General features: G+C 38.3%; 3 protein-coding genes across 3 annotated transcripts in view; all 3 read left to right on the plus strand.

Annotated features, from left to right (window-relative positions):
• LOC110380788 (uncharacterized) overlaps positions 1-5,919 on the plus strand; it is a 41,233-nt gene extending 35,314 nt beyond the window's left edge. Inside the window, exons 6-10 of the mRNA XM_064040137.1 lie at positions 1,180-1,347; positions 1,731-1,863; positions 4,052-4,237; positions 4,578-4,716; positions 5,156-5,919. Coding sequence (XP_063896207.1) covers positions 1,180-1,347; positions 1,731-1,863; positions 4,052-4,237; positions 4,578-4,716; positions 5,156-5,301 — 772 coding nt within the window. The 3' untranslated portion in view covers positions 5,302-5,919. The remainder of the gene's footprint in view (positions 1-1,179; positions 1,348-1,730; positions 1,864-4,051; positions 4,238-4,577; positions 4,717-5,155) is intronic.
• Positions 5,920-6,017: 98 nt separating this feature from the next.
• Positions 6,018-7,148, plus strand: LOC110380787 (uncharacterized). The gene is given in 2 exon segments (XM_021340896.3): positions 6,018-6,486; positions 6,489-7,148. Coding segments are annotated over 2 exon segments (774 nt in total). The 5' UTR covers positions 6,018-6,062; the 3' UTR covers positions 6,839-7,148.
• A 1,821-nt stretch (positions 7,149-8,969) lies between these two features.
• On the plus strand, positions 8,970-15,221 carry LOC110380790 (uncharacterized). Its single transcript, XM_064040215.1, has 6 exons — positions 8,970-9,147; positions 9,412-9,552; positions 10,187-11,062; positions 11,166-11,304; positions 13,755-13,993; positions 14,537-15,221. The coding sequence occupies exons 2-6, from the start codon at positions 9,415-9,417 to the stop codon at positions 14,801-14,803; spliced, it is 1,659 nt and encodes a 552-aa protein (XP_063896285.1). The 5' UTR covers positions 8,970-9,147; positions 9,412-9,414; the 3' UTR covers positions 14,804-15,221.
• Positions 15,222-16,317: the final 1,096 nt, after the last annotated feature.

The following is a 16,317-nucleotide window of genomic DNA, read 5'->3' on the forward strand; positions in this document are numbered from 1 at the left end:
AAGTAGTACTTACTGTTGTAGTTAGGTAACTTTTATTGTTCACATCGTAAAATATAGCGTAAGGGTTTGAATAAGTAGCTTATGTGTATTAAGAAATGGGCAGGTTAAGTAAGTAGGCTTTTGAGTAAGGAGCATTGAACACAACGGTTGCTCAATTCTTCTGTCAGTCCTTCCTTTTACAAACATCTCTTTATTAAACATGGTCTTTAGAAGTTTGATTTCAATTAGAATAAAACTTGACTTGAAAACAATGTTCAGTCAATATACATATTTTAAGACACCAATCAAACACCACAAGGATATTTTTTAGTAAAAAATAGTCGGGTAAATGATACTGAATACTTATAACTTTTTTACAATGATGATCATGAAGATGACTATACATAGAAGGCATCACTTCATATAAATCACAAAACAAGCGCATCAGAGACATAACATGGAGTTATCAACGCAGTGGGCCATCATAAAGGTAGCCGTGATCTAATGAACCAGCAATTAATTCTAAATAGACCAGAGTACCCGTTACCAACGGAACCACCAAATCAAATTAAAATAGTTCTCCTCTTATGAAACGAACAATAGTTTCCCATACATTTCTCCGTTGTGTAAGTTTTTACTTACTTCAGAACTAACCATTGTTAGAGCAAGTTTACGATCAGCGGCCGTGGGAATCGGTTATATACTTCAGTTAATGTTAGGGTTAAACTGGTTAACTCGGGTTATGTGAATTCTTGTTTCGGTGAAAAGGCTTGTGAGATGGTTGTTCTCATAACAGTTAGTTATGGAATATTAGCGGCGCCTATTAACGTCGTACTATCACATACAAGCACTACCTATGAGTTGGTTGTGAATAAACAAGCGCAAACTGTTGTTGATCCATTGTTAAGCTTTCACCAGATTAATGTTGAAGGTTTATCTGAACAGACCGGACATGTTATTGAAGATGGCATGTTGCTAAATGAGTCTTGCCAGAAACATTAGTAAATACTTTCTGCTGTTGAGAATAAAACGAAGTATGTGACCAATCCTTCAACCATAACGCATGCTTCGAACGCTGCTGCACTTTGCACGGCCTTCACTGCAAACCATCCATTTAACTTGAAGAGGACGTATTTTGTTTTTGAAAAGTTCTCCATGATGATGCGAATGGGCTGCTCATCCTTGAATATCTCCTTGCAGGCCAGTAGCAGGGGTACTGATGACGTACTCCCGCGGTTGCGCGGCCGTGTTGGGCCAGATGTGCGAGGAGGAGCCGGCCAGCAGCGACGCCACCACACCACGCTCCACTGACTCCGCCAGCGACGGCTACCACTCCGACAGCGATGACTCCAACCAGCATCCTGACAGGTACAGCTTTAATACCTCCATAATTAATGAACTATTTTGACCCCAGGAGCACTGGCTGCTATTCTGACAGCGATAACATCTTGACTTCGATACGAGAAGAATCATTATAAATTGACGATATGGTGAAAGACCCGTGCTAGACCCTTTCAGTGCGAAATATGTAGCTACAAAAGTCATTTGGATCGCGTCATGATGTTATCTGGAAAATTAATAAAATGAACCCATAGCGGCATTTTGACGGAAAATGAATATGCTGAAATTTAGAAGTCTGTAATTCCATGTCGAATTGTTGTGTTTCGTTTACACTTTAACCAAACCTCTTCTATCAAAGCCCAAGTTCTCTCGAAACATGCTCAAGACCTCAACCCATCTTGTTTTTCCAGGAGTAAGCTGGTATCGCAGTACGCAGCCGTGTGGTCGCGTGCAGCAGACGAGACGATCCCCGCCCTGTCAGCGTTGGAGCAGTTGCGTCACACGCCACACCTCAAGTATAAGATCGTCTTCTCTGTCGTCGTTGTGAGTATCTGTGATTCTCTCTTGATATATGCTCGCCTGGTATCTGATCTTGCTTGACTGGTAGTGAGCAAAACTTTCTTTTACATAATAGCTGAATTTGGAAGTCTACACTTCTTTTGTTATATGCTAGCCTGAGTACTGACTGTATCTGACTAATAGTAAACAAAGCTTGCTTTCTTAATCAAGATAATATTGAAACGGAGTAGTTTTGGAGGTCTTACTATTGAACTTCTTATTGAACTTAATGTACCGAATCATGTAGATCCTTAGCCAACATGATTTATTTATCAGTCATGCCATTACCACTTTCATAGATAAATCAAGTACGTAAATAATGGTGATTCATTCTATATAAACTCTTTTGCAAAAAAAACGGGCACCTATGCGAAATCTTAGTTTTAAGGACTTTACGTGTATTTCAAAGGGTTTTAATGATTGTAGTATGTTTCTAGCATCAAAAGAATTAGCCGAGCATGCGTGAGAGTGTATTCTAAATTTGAATTTTGTACAATTGCTAAGAAATTGGTTGAACCTTGTTTTGGACTAATTGCTGGCAGAAAGTTCGTCGGTGTTTTGAAAAGTTTTTGAAGTGATTTTCAGGAAAATGATAATGCAGTTTTAATTAATGATTAATGTACTTTTTTGTTAGATCAAAACATTTTTGAAAAACTATGCGTATTTAATAAAATTTTCACCTGCTCTAAATGGGCTATACTGATGAATGATGGCAATGTTAAGAGTTTCGGTATTTTAGTGTAAAGCGTTCTATTGTTTAGATATTGTACCCACGTGTTTTAAAATATGGCTTTTTCATAAATAAACACTATTTAGAAGAGTATCAGTACATTTGGCTGCGACAAAACAAAATTAAAGTAAGCAGTGCCGATCACAACCCGTCTCCTATCGGACTTTGACATTTAAAAAATACCAAATTTTGTGATAAATGTTAAAATTAACCACATGAAAAATGATGGGGAGGGTTAAAGCTATCTAAAAAGTCAAATTATTGCCTCGTTGAAGCTCTCGATAACTCCATAGGTATCGGGTTACTAAACAACGATTTAGCTGACCCGTCAAGAATTCAAAATTATTATTGGCCAAAAGTATGTTTCTTAAGAAATGAGCAGCTAGCCAATTATTGTTATGATTTAAGCAGGAAAGTGCTGCAGATGCCAGAAAATTTCGGTGTAGGCAAGTTTATTTAATAAAATATCCGTGGGATGAAAACACGTTATTTGAACGCTCAGACTCATAGATCTTCAGAGGTCTACGGAGTTTCCCAAGAGACGGGGTTGTTTAAAAATCAGTAATTACGAGACCTCAAGACCTCGTGCTCACAGTCTATGCGCTATTTTCTGTATTTTAAAGAATTTCAAGACTTTAAAAATGTCAAAGTCCTATAGGAGACGAGTTGTGATGGGCACTGCTTACTTTAAATTGGTTTTATCGCAGCCAACGGCACTGATACTCTTCTAAATAGTGTTTATTTATGAAAAAGCCATATTTTAAAACACGTGGGTACAATATCTAAACAATAGAACGCTTTACACTAAAATACCGAAACTCTTAACATTGCCATCAATCATCAGTATAGCCCATTTAGAGCAGGTGAAAATTTTATCAAATACGCATAGTTTTTCAAAAATGTTTTGCTGTAACAAAAAAGTACATTAATCATTAATTAAAACTGCATTATCATTTTCCTGAAAATCACTTCAAAAACTTTTCAAAACACCGACGAACTTTCTGTCAGCAATTAGTCCAAAACAAGGTTCAACCAATTTCTTAGCAATTGTACAAAATTCAAATTTAGAATACACTCTCACGCATGCTCGGCTAACTCTTTTGATGCTAGAAACATACTACAATCATTAAAACCCTTTGAAATACACGTTAAGTCCTTAAAACTAAGATTTCGCATAGGTGCCCGTTTTTTTTGCAAAAGAGTGTATTTGGCGTTATCAGAATAAATGAAACTTATACATACATCGTTATGAATATGAGTCATACATAGTATTTCGGTATGACGTGTGTTTAACTTGAAATCAACCTTTAGAAGTATTGATCATCACCATCTTGTTGTTACATTATTGGGGATCAATCATTCACAAAACGATTGTGGCATTTTCGCCATAAAAAATGACTCAGGTGTATATTTTGCTTATACATTATCACTGGTATGTTCCAGCTATCGTTCCGCGCCGTCATCAGCCTCCGCGACCGGCGCCTGAGCGAGATGAAGACGTTGCTGGGTGTGGAGCCTGGCTCCAGCGACCCCAGCGTGGCTCGACTCATGGCTGCTGCCACCAGGGTCCTGCAGTCTACAGCACATAACTTCCCACTTGGAGACGCAGAGCGGACGGTCATCAACCAGGTGAGATTTTAAAACATAGTGTTATTGAGGAACGTTATTTAATGGTTGTGCATTTTTCAAGTCTGGTGTGGCCCCCAACTCACAAGCATAAGACGCCCATGTAGTCATCCCCTTCGCGGACCCTCTGCTAACTCAAAATGATTTCAGCGTCCATCCATCTTCCATCCACTATCTAATCTTGCAACCGCTTCCTAGCCGCTGACAGTTATTCTACATTCTTAACCAGACACTTTCCTCCTTGACTGGCCGCAACATCCTTCAGACAAAGAAACTTGAACGACCTTGCCTTTGCCCAACATTGGGACAATATAGACCATTTGTAACCCTCTACTGGTCCTAGGTGGTGAGCACCCTACGAGAGTACCCGTGCCTGTCAAGCTGCAGTGCACTGCATGCTCTAGCGGCTGCCGCCTGCCGCGCCGCCTGGCCACTCTGCCTGCACTCGCCCCCGCTGCGTATCGACACTGACTTCACGCCAGGTACAGTCAACTTCAGATCAGTGGTAACAGTTTTATAGGAAAATCGTACTTATAACTGTTGAGTTAAGGTGCATGACAGTTAACACTGATGTGCAGCCTACCGTACATATGTGATCAATTTCGTTCTTAGGACAATATGCTGGAAACCTCGAGTGTTTCCACGAGTGTCGGGGGTTTTGCTGAGTAGATGCTAGCCATTTGACAATAACACTGCGATATGTATCAAGGGTTTTGGTCTAAAGTTATGCATAGGGCCATCAGGCACTGTTCTGTTCGTCTTTTTGTCTACCTATCCGTTGACGGTATAGTTATTTCATTACCTGAAGCAACAATAAATTTTAAATGCTCACATTATTATGTAACAGTTTGTTGTTTTTTCTTTTAACTAAATCAAAATATATTTACAACACACCAACTAACGCTGATCTTTTACTTCCAGTGGTAATGAACCCGGAGAAGCACGTGCGCTTCACCCCCGAAGGTCGCGAGGGTCGTGACCGTCGCTCGGACCTCATCAAGTCCTTCGTGTGGCCCGCACTCATGGACGGCAACCGCTGCGTCTTCCGTGCCGTCGTCCTCACCTGAAGGACCTCCTACACCTCGTAACTCTTCATTATAGGATGGCTGGCCAAGGTTTTACATTGGATCAGTCTCTCCAAGCTCATTTACACATGTAGAGATAATTTCATTGTTAGAGCAAGTCTTATTTGCAACATGTTATGCATTTGTATTGTCGTAATGGCTGGTGTAGCTCTGATGATATTGTATTCTTAATTTTGGTCCTTTTGATCCTCTTTGTTAAAATGATTTATGTGCCAAAGGACCAGTTGCATCAGATATGCATGGATCCTGAATCATAATATTATCATTATGTAGATCAGGAGTAGGTACGTGTTATTATGTTTGACTTGTATGTTATGTATGATCCATTTAACAATCGACATGTTACTTCAATGATGCACATTCGTCATCAATATTAGCATGAAAATGACGAAATATTCAGATCCTTTTGCTATCAATAATAAAGCCACATGATGCTACGTTCGTTCGTGCTCGTCACGGCATGTTTGTGAAAACGTTTCTCTTCTTGTACAGTTGTTCTTCTAACTCCTCTAAGGTCGTTAATATAGTGTTAGAACTAGATGTAATAAATTATTATTGTTTACTATTAACATTGACGAATAAATAATAATTTAAGCGAAAGTTATTTGTTTTATTGTGAGTAACGCTCCCTATGAATCATAACACACATATCTATTATTGAGATAAGATACGGCTTGTCAATACATCATATAAAGCGTACATTTTGTGTGGAGCTTCAGTATTGTGAGAAATACAGAGCAATAATGAGTTATTCCGGACACGGCTACTACGGCGGACCTCCACCACCTCCCGGGGGCTGGCCAGCTCCTCCTCCTGGTGGCTGGCCTCCTCCATACCCCCCACAAGGTCACCCGCCACCACCGGACTACGGGTATCCTCCTTCTCAATACCCGCAACCTTACTACGTTCCTGGAACTATGATGGTGCCAGTAGCAGTACCACCGATGCCGACGCCGGCGCCACCACCACCTGATGGTGGCCAATCGACGTACATCACCAACTACATCTACCACGGAGAGACGACGGTCACCCAGGGCGATAACCAAGTGCAGGTTGTGGAATCTTCGGGAGAATATGACTGGGTGCCCACTACCGCTATGATGGCGAGTTCTTTGACTGGAAGGGCAGTTGTCGGAGGCCATGAAGGTTGGGATGGAAGCCCACTCTGGTGATTCGTGGCTGGCATAACGGAGATTTAATGCCAGGTAAATTGTCAGTGAGACACAACGCTGCATCAGTAGTCTACGACGGAAAGGAGATTTCAGTGCAAAACATTGAAGTTTTGTGTGCTAAGCCTGAGAATTTACGCTGGGTTCCTGCATCTAATGGTAATGTACCTCCTGGAGCTATTCCAGGTGGAAGAACTGCATCTGGAGAGACGTTGTACGTTGGAAGGGCTCGATACCAACTGTCGGTGACACCAGGAAAGATCCACCCAAGCCACAATTCCTGCTACATCGCTTTTGCTGGACAAGAAGTGTCACACAAAATGTATGATGTTTTGTGTAGGATCAGCTGAACGACTGAAACTGTGATTCTGAATATTAGCGTAAATGTGAACAAAGACTGTATGACGACGAAGAAACTCGTGTTTATCATCGGCTTATACTTATCAATACATTGTTAATCGGAACATCCGTTGATAAGGTGGAATAAGTGCTGGGTTTTGCCCTAATCATGCTATCCAAGTATGTTGAAATAATAAAATTACTCGATTATCGATATATCGATCGATAGTAGGTACCTCAGGAAAAGTATTATTGTTGATGTCTCGTAAATTGACAGGCAAAATACATTATTGATCTGTAAAGGAAAAATAAACGAAATATCTTTGATACCATATCATGTTTTCTTCCTTTGTGTCCCAATGTTCAAGTATGTGGTCGATATCTTATCGATGGCATTAAAAGATTACGTGGAAATACGGATAATGTTGATAAACCGATCACCTGCGTGCCAATGTGCAAGTACCAACTTTCCAAATATTTATCACAGAGTAGGTGTGTATCGTCACCTGATATTATTTGTGTACCTAATGCTGCAAAATAGGGTACATAGCAATCTTGACGTCGGACTGGTTGTTATTGCTAAGTTTAGATTCACAACTTACAGATACAAATCAAAATGAAAATGAAATTATGACACATGTTATAACATTCTTCGGTTCTTCTGTAGTTTCCCCAAAAAAGCAGACAAAAGACCAGACGAACACAGAAAATAAGCAAGTACTTTGTACAACTAATCCTAATTACACCATTTTGCCAAAATCATAATATCGTCAAGATAAAAAGACCATAAGGTACCACACGTGATAACTATGACAATAACAAAGTAGCAGAAGTAAGAACAAACCAAAATAAAACAAACGCCGTCGGAAACAATCAAACATAATGACATCACCTCTCCAATTGACTCCTGTATGTCACTAGATCTATTGTTATACACCTGGCACAAGCAAATATAAGCTCTTAGGCTTTACATTAAGGTCCACTGAAACTGCAAAGCATCTGGTATTTCATCAATGCAGGTATACAATGTTAATGCAATAATTAAGATATGCGATTATAGACTCTATGCAATAGAGGTAAGGTGTATTTTCTATGGTAGAGGCATGGCTTTTCATCAGATACTTGTAGTGGTGTCTAATGACTTTATTTAACCTTGTTAAGGATGTGTGAGAGTCAGCTGGTTGTTTTGCGAAAGACAGTAAGTTAATCTTAATTGAGGCCTAATTTATTATTTGATCGGTTATTATTAGTTGCATTGTGTCCAATATAGTGCATACCTGTACAAAGTCATAAAGAGGTCTATTTTCAATATTTATTTTAGAGGATGAGCTATCGTAAAGTGAGCAACAAGCAACATGGATGAATATTAGCCACTTGCCATGTTCAACCACAAGTCCTGCTGAGGGAAGAGCTATTGATGATTTCTACAAGAACATTTGTATTGTAAAAATAAACAGTACTCTTATCAGCTGATCTGTTACTGGGAATTCACCTCGTGACTGATACACAAGTGAATCCATGTAGAAATCACAAGCGACACTTTTTTCCTTAAACACATTCCGAGTTTTTGAAAACTTTGTTAATCTTATCTTGCAAGCTATTTTTCTACTAATGTCTAAGTACTTATATTAGTAGATCACATAATGCAAAACATTACATTCTATTCTTCACTGTTCTCTTCATGAGAAGTGCCATTTCTGACCTCACAGAGATCGCTTGAGAAATGAAATCTTTATACCCTTAAATGTAAACGAACAGATTGACAATACCTAACATGAAAATTCTATTGCACAAGAAGATATACGTAAACTGAATAAGGACTTGCTAATAGACCAAATAGCAAGAACTATATTGGTTATTCCATAGATGTAGGTACTCTAAAATATCCTAATTAAACGTTTGACGAAACACACTTAGCTACAGCTTTGTCTCAGGTAGTCTCTAACAAAATATTGTAACGAATAGACCCATTCAGTACAAAATAAAATCCGCTACTTCAAATCAATCGTTAATAACAAGAACGTTTAGGATCAGAGTTTGTTCACAATTTCGACAAAATACTGCGCAATGGGAATTGAACCTAAACAGCCATTGTCCAGTGACTACGGCTACACCATGGCTGATGACCAATCGAGTTAATTGTGTCCAAGTCATTGTGTCACTCGCGACTCCTGCGCACGTAGCTACGCGGTGAGGTCCGTTTTAGTCAGTTTGATGGTGTTATTTATATTTTAGTGGAAGTGAGACATTTTGTAAAGTGATTTTTTTTTAATATTGGTGAATATTATGTGCGAAAAAGAATAGTGTTTGCTTATTCCCGGTAAGTATCCTTTATCTTTTATGTCATAATCGTCTTGGTAGACTCCTATGAGTCATTGTTATTGTTAGTAAGCGAAATTACCCCAAAATTACCAGTCCTAACAAGCAGCACAATGGACTTCATAACACCGTAAAATAAAACCAGATAGAAATATAAACCAGACGATCATTGTAGGTGTTTAAGTTTATGTCCCGGATTTAAATAACGATTTGCAGACGTAGAAGCTAAATATGTTCCACTAAATAATACGGTTATATTTAACAGATAATGGAGAAGAATGAGAAGAAGTGTAAGAGATTGGAGGAATTAGACGAAGAGGGAGTAGTGACGCTTCTGGAGAAATGGGATCTCGAAGAGTTTGTGGAGTTTGCCAGGGTGAAGACAATGGATGGAAGGAAGCTATTGGTAAGATGTGTTTTATTGGTGAGGAGAAATTAGGAAGGGCGCCTATCGTTTCTACTATTTTAAGTGACGTAAATAATGTTTTAAGACAGATGTGAAAACCGGGGAGGAAATAAATGATACCTCGTCGGTATTAGTACTAATTAAATTAAGTTGACCATTGAAAATTACTGACTGCAACGGTCTTGACAAAATGCTGTTACTTACAAATTACTTACAAACCTTCCGAATTTTTGATTTACCTTTCTTAAAAATAAAACAATCCACGTCCCAAATACATTATACGCATATTGTTGGATTACTAATGAAAAATATCCTTAACGATGGGTACGTACATATGTTTGTGTTTGTATAGGAGTAAGAATACAGCTGTGTGCGTTGACCGGCCATGACACATGAATTACAATATGAAATGGATAGTTAACCTTATCAATTTAGTGCAGGCTAATTAAATTAATAAAGACTTGACTTATCGCGTTAATCTGAATTAGCATAATATTACCTTGTACAGTAGTAAGGCATCTGACAGATCCTAGTTATTATAATTTTCTTACATTTCTGCTATTTAATGCTGTTATTTATTTATACGCTTGGATGATGATTTTATTTATCTAGATATGACTAAACATGTTTTCAGGACGTCACCGAAGGAATCGTAAAATTATGGAAACCGAAAGCGAACGCTAAGAAATTCATCACATTCATCGAAGATATGAAACTGAATCCCAATAAATATTTAGAAAACAAAGACGTAACAATGGCAAAGCTGAATTTTCGAGATAAAACAACAACAATCCACGAACAAACAGAATTTACAACAACAGACAAATCTGATATCGAGAGTCAGTACCAAACCGTTACGCATCGGAGAAAGGAAGATGCAGTGCACACTCACTCATCTATGAGCTCAGTCGAAGAGCTGATCAGAAGAATAGTTCCTGCTAAGAGTTTCCTGTACAGAAACCAGCAAAGAGCCGAAAGAACACCTTCCTACCTGCCTATGGATGCCGGAACCCCAAAGAAGAAGAAACTATTCAGATTAAGTTCATACGAATATCCATTCTTCGATATAAGAGCTAAGTTCACAAGACAAGAAAGTTCAAACGACAGAGGGTACTACGCCATGAAGAGAAACAGTAGATATTACATAGCTAGAACTTATAGGAAACCTGAATGTAGAAATAAATATAAATCATTATCAACTCCTGATGAATTCAGTGACAAATATCCTGACGATCACTTTTATGAAGACTTATGTTATAATGAAGTTGAGAAGGAAAAAGAAAAGCCACTAGAAACAAGAGTGAATGTGAAACCTTGTATTGTAAAGATTCAAGAACTGTTTCAGTCGTTCAAAGTGCCATTCTTCAAGAAGACGGAGATGCTAGAAGAGGAAAAGGTGGAGAATGAGAAATCGACATCTAATTACTATGAGAATAGTGACAGTGTCGCTAATATGTACGACTCTGTACATGCTGTTAGACCTGTCGAAGGGAGCGAAGTAAAAACTGAAGTAAGTATTATCGTTGATAAACCAAGTTTTAAAGTAACTAACGTTAACTGGTATTTTTTGATGTTTTCATTATTTACTTCTTACGATATTTCCTCTCCATCAGACGAAGTTGCCAGTGGAGGACTACTTGGAGCCCGTGCAGCTGCACAAGGACTATTGTGACGTGAACTACAGGCAGAAGGATGAGTCACTGCTGGGATACATCCTCAGCATCTTCGAGAATCGCTTTGGATTACGAAAAGGTAAGCATTTCACCCGACTGTCAAAAGGGCTATTTTACTACGAGTTTTTTCCACATCTATCTAGTGATGATCTAGTGCTGAATAGAAGTGATTTATTGTGGTCTAAACCGTGCAAAAATCATCAAAATTGCCAGTGATGATTCATCCATACATTTTGAGGATCGACCTTGTGAAGCAAGTGAGATCACTGGCGACGTAAAAAGGGCACGCAAGGGTGTAACTTGACACGAAGATGATTAAGAAACAATGAAGACTTTGTTACGGTAATTTCGTACTGGATATAGCTGTTTTCTTTATGTCTCTTGCGACGATAAACACAACGAGCTAAAAGAAGTACATTAAGTACCAATAGGTTTTTCTATTTTATTTGTTCGTGCATATATTGGTTGGTACGAAATTAGTCAGTGTCTTTTATGCTTATAGGTATATTTAGATGTTTATCTTCTACATATTTTGTAGCAGTTTATTTGTCTTTAGTAACACAATTAATATCAATGACAATACTGGTGGCGTTTACTTTCTCATCGCTTTTATTTCTTATTTCCTCAACGACATGTGTGGATCGCGTCACATGTTTGTAGGGAAGCAGTTCATTTGTCGATATAAACGTAGGTCATGTTTTTATCTTCAAAATTACAGATATTAATGGATAGTTTGCAAATGTCATAGGGATGTTCATTTGTTTTTTTCTTAGTTCAACATTATCAGACAATGCGACTGATGAAATTGTGTGGTTACTAAAGGTTTGTTTTTTGGAAAATAACGAGCTTGTATCTTACTTTATCGATATCGATATGAGAACTAAATACCGTTGTTAAGCAGTTTTGACATAATTAAAATTGTTTGGCGAATTCATGGACAGCATTGAATAGTTTTGGTACAAGAGCCAAAACAAGTTGAATTTGTTGGCGAATAATATTTTGGGTCAAAAATAGTTCTTTTGGTTTTTATAACCCTCCGTAGTCCATTATATATTTATTGTTCTCAAAGCTATCATAAGGAAGAAATACTCAGCCATTCCCATGCAGATGTTTCCCATGCAAGCAGCCCCGCGGGTACAAGCTAGTCGTCAAAACAAATAATATAAAAAAGTGATGGTGTATGAAACAATTATTTGTTTACTCCTTATTAGTGCGCCGGAGTGTCACCCGGTGCCTTGTATTACTTTCGTTTGGGTACAGTTTTTAAGTGAAATTGATAAAAGCTTTTGTTTTAATTGTCTGTTCAAAGTTGTGGACTTCTGTGTGTGTTTCTATTGGAATTTTGAGTGTATTTGTTTGTGCTGCTAACCCTTTTAAAACTTTTTCCTAGTGAACTTTTATGAAAATATCCTAGTGGACTTTTATGAAAATATTTTTCTTGCTGAAAGTGACTAAGATAGTTTTCCTCCTACGTAGCTTAGGACAACATATTGTTCTTATGGGACTCCAATAGAAACTATCTTATGGGGTTTGGTAGAAACATCATAGACAGCAAGTCACCCGTGATTTTCATTACATCACAGCTATATCAAACCATACTGTAGAATGATTTACGACTAAACCATAGATCTATCTTATTCAGATAACTTGATACTCCTAATCAAAAAGTGACAACTAGCTCGTAAACGTCTGGATCTGTGACTCACGTCTGATTCACGTATCATAACAATTGAAGTTAATTGATTGTCTCTCGTGTTAAGTCATCCACCCTTTTAGAAATTATATGTTTGTCTGGAAGTTTGATATCTTCTCTCCAGATTTTCTAGCCAGTTAATATTATTACCACATTTCTATATCTGAATGATTTTCCTTTCAATTCTTGATGGTTATCGAACTCTCGATTATTTTCATCCTCGAGTTCTTTATAAAGTCTAAAGTGCATATTTACTTAACTTTATTTGGGAAATAGATGGATCCGGACTGTATAGTAACTTTTATTTAGTTATTATGAACATAGAGGCTTACAAAACTTATACGAATCTCTTTTAAAGCCTTCCTTAAAAGCTCAGTCCATTGACAAAAATGTTACGACGAATGTTGCCAACGTAACATTTACCCCATAACCCAGTGAAGTGAAAATGTGCTGGTACATAAAAGTGAGTGTCCCACTGATGTACAACCTGGGCAGCAGACTCGGCAGCACGATGGTGGACATGTTCTACCACATCGTGCACTGTCTTACTGATGTCGTTACAGGTAAAGTATCTAACATATTAAGGAATTAATTGATCAAAATATTGATGATGTATATGTCCATCTAAAAATAAATGAAAACTGATAAATTCTGATCCTAACGGGGATTAGCATTGGTGAGATACTTATGTGATAATGCTGTAGATAGGATTCTTAGATGACACCGGGTTTACAGTAGAGATATTAATTAGAGAGACTTAGGTCCTCAATGGACCTAGCTCTCAAATATAGATTCTCATAATAAGCTTTCTAACAGTTCTTAATCTGGCTTCCCAGAAACAAATGACGACCATCCATCAGACCATTCAGAAGCGGACTCCCACAAGGCTGACGCCACCAGCGACGAGTCCCGCAAGTGGCCTGACTCCAAATCAGGTGCCACCAATATGGCGGACCGGCCACTGCCCGTGCCGGTGGAGAACGAGCCTTACTATATGAATGTAGATAGGCAGGAGGCGCAGAACTTGCTGAGGGGACAGCCTGATGGGACGTTCATTTTGAGGCCTTCTAGTCAGGTAAATATAATAATTCTAATTCATCATCTCCTGAGCTTTTTCCCGATTATATTGGGGTCGGCTTCCAGTCTAACTGTGTACTGAGTGAGTACTAGTGTTTTACAAGAAGCGACTGCCTATCTGACCTTCTCATCTGGGCAACCCAATACACCTTGGTGAGGCTAGTGTAGAGGGTTATTAAATGTTAAAAAGTTTCGGATTAAGGATGATTGTACTATGTAATGTCGCTCCTGTATAGGCCTTGTGAGCCATCAGCGCAAGTGCCAAAACCAAAGACACGGATGCAATTTTAATCATCTTTCATAGATGCTAAAAGTCCATAGTTTGCTATGAACTGAAGCGGTGTCTGTGAGGAAGAGCTTACTATATTGAACCCTCTTGTCTGGTATAACGATGATATATAACGGCAATAGTAACTTCAAAGTTTAGTTGTTTGGGAAATGCTATTCCATATGAATAAAAAAGCTTACATATAGGTCATTCGTATTTTAACGTCGTCTCGTCTCGTCATTTTAACGTTTTCCTATATCTCTTCGTTCACAGCCAGACCACGCATACACTCTAAGCGTATCCTGCGCAAACGCAGTGCACAACGTCGGAATCCGACGTCGTCCGGACGGTCGGCTCGCGCTCGGGTTCGCTCGGCGCGGCGAGCAGAGCTTCGTGAGCGTGACGTCACTGCTACGTCATCATCGCAAGAGACGTCTGCTATTGGTCGCTGGCGGTAACGTGATTGGAGCCACTACTTTGAATGAAGCTCCTCAGTATTATCAGAGTCCTAGTAGCATCCCTGTGCCGGTGGGGAATTGAGTTATATTTTATCTTTTTTTAGCCTTCGTAATATGCATTTATATTTATCAATCTATGAAAATGAATCTCATGTTTGAGAGAGAGCCCACAGCGTCGAGTGGAGAATTCAATTTTGATAATTTTTATATCTACAGCTTTAGGTTTCTTCGGACAAAGTTCGATCTGATGTTATAATATCAAACAGTTTATAAATCACAGTTGCAATAGTTACTGTAGTGATTTAAGAATTGGCCTTGTTAAGAATTACTAGGTAAAAACAAAATGTAACGTTAATTAATTTTCAAATAATTACAAACACATTATTCTGATACTTTCTTGTGCCATATAAATAAGTTATAAGAAACGTTGAAAGAAACTATGTTTTGTACTGACGAGAACCACCTATATAATTGAATGTTATATTAAATACATTGTCTGCCCACCACTTCATTTATTTTATTTCATTACCCAATGGTAAAAAGCGCCTGATAATATGTTCATAGCAATAATTCGGAAAATAGCCATCCATCCATGTACCCATCGCGTTGAAAGCAACTTAACATTTTAGGTGTCTTTCAATCGTTGGTACTTCATACTGACTTAGTCACTAGTATTGTGTTCGCTATAATTAATTGAGTAATCATAAAATAAACATAGAACAAAAAGAGTCCAATTTAACTTTAAAGCTGAATCATTTACAGTTGGTATCGATTGCTCAATGTGGAATATTGATCATCCTTGAAATCGAAATACCCCCGTTATTGCCACAATTCCTTAGTTGGTGAAGACATAAGGATATGTAGTTGTGTACCCAATAAATAATATGACAGGTAAACAGTCAATTGTTTACCAATTCATGTAACTGCTAGCTATTACTAAATTAACTAGTGTTTTGTGTTGTTGTAATGTAAGTAGGTACCACTTTAGGGATTGTTCACACCAAACGTATTGTCCGCCGCTGACTGTGAGTATACTCACTGTCTGCCCCAGTGTGAACGTCGACTCAATCTGCAGTACGCGTACTCACCAAGCCGACAATAGGCTATAGCGTACGATGCGCTACATGTGTGAACAAAAGAATAGGCTCTTGTAGGTTCACACTAGATGCGTACGCTGAGCGGCTGACTATTCTACACATAAAAGGGCTCAGTATTTGAAGTTGCTCGTAGTATTTTATAAACGATAAAACTAGCGTAATTTATTTTTTTCAAATCAGACGTTTTACTGATATTTCAATTAAATGATGCGCATTCAGATAGTTGCCATTTGCGAAGCTCTAGAGGAAGACGAAAATAATAAAAAGAAGAGGTTGTGGGTACATCCCTTAAAGAAGACATGTTATCTTGGTCAATTTCATACTTTATATTTCGAATATAGACTTTATCCAAATAAGTTCAAGAAATATTTTCGTATGACAGTAAAACATTCGATGAGTTAGTATCTTTAATACGTTTAAGTTTATATAAAAGGGACACTAATTTATCGACGTGCTGAACCGAGGCGCGGCGGTGCGTACGCGGCGGAGCGGCGCTATT

This window comes from Helicoverpa armigera, chromosome 21 (assembly GCF_030705265.1).
Source record: "Helicoverpa armigera isolate CAAS_96S chromosome 21, ASM3070526v1, whole genome shotgun sequence".
Lineage (NCBI taxonomy): Eukaryota > Metazoa > Arthropoda > Insecta > Lepidoptera > Noctuidae > Helicoverpa > Helicoverpa armigera.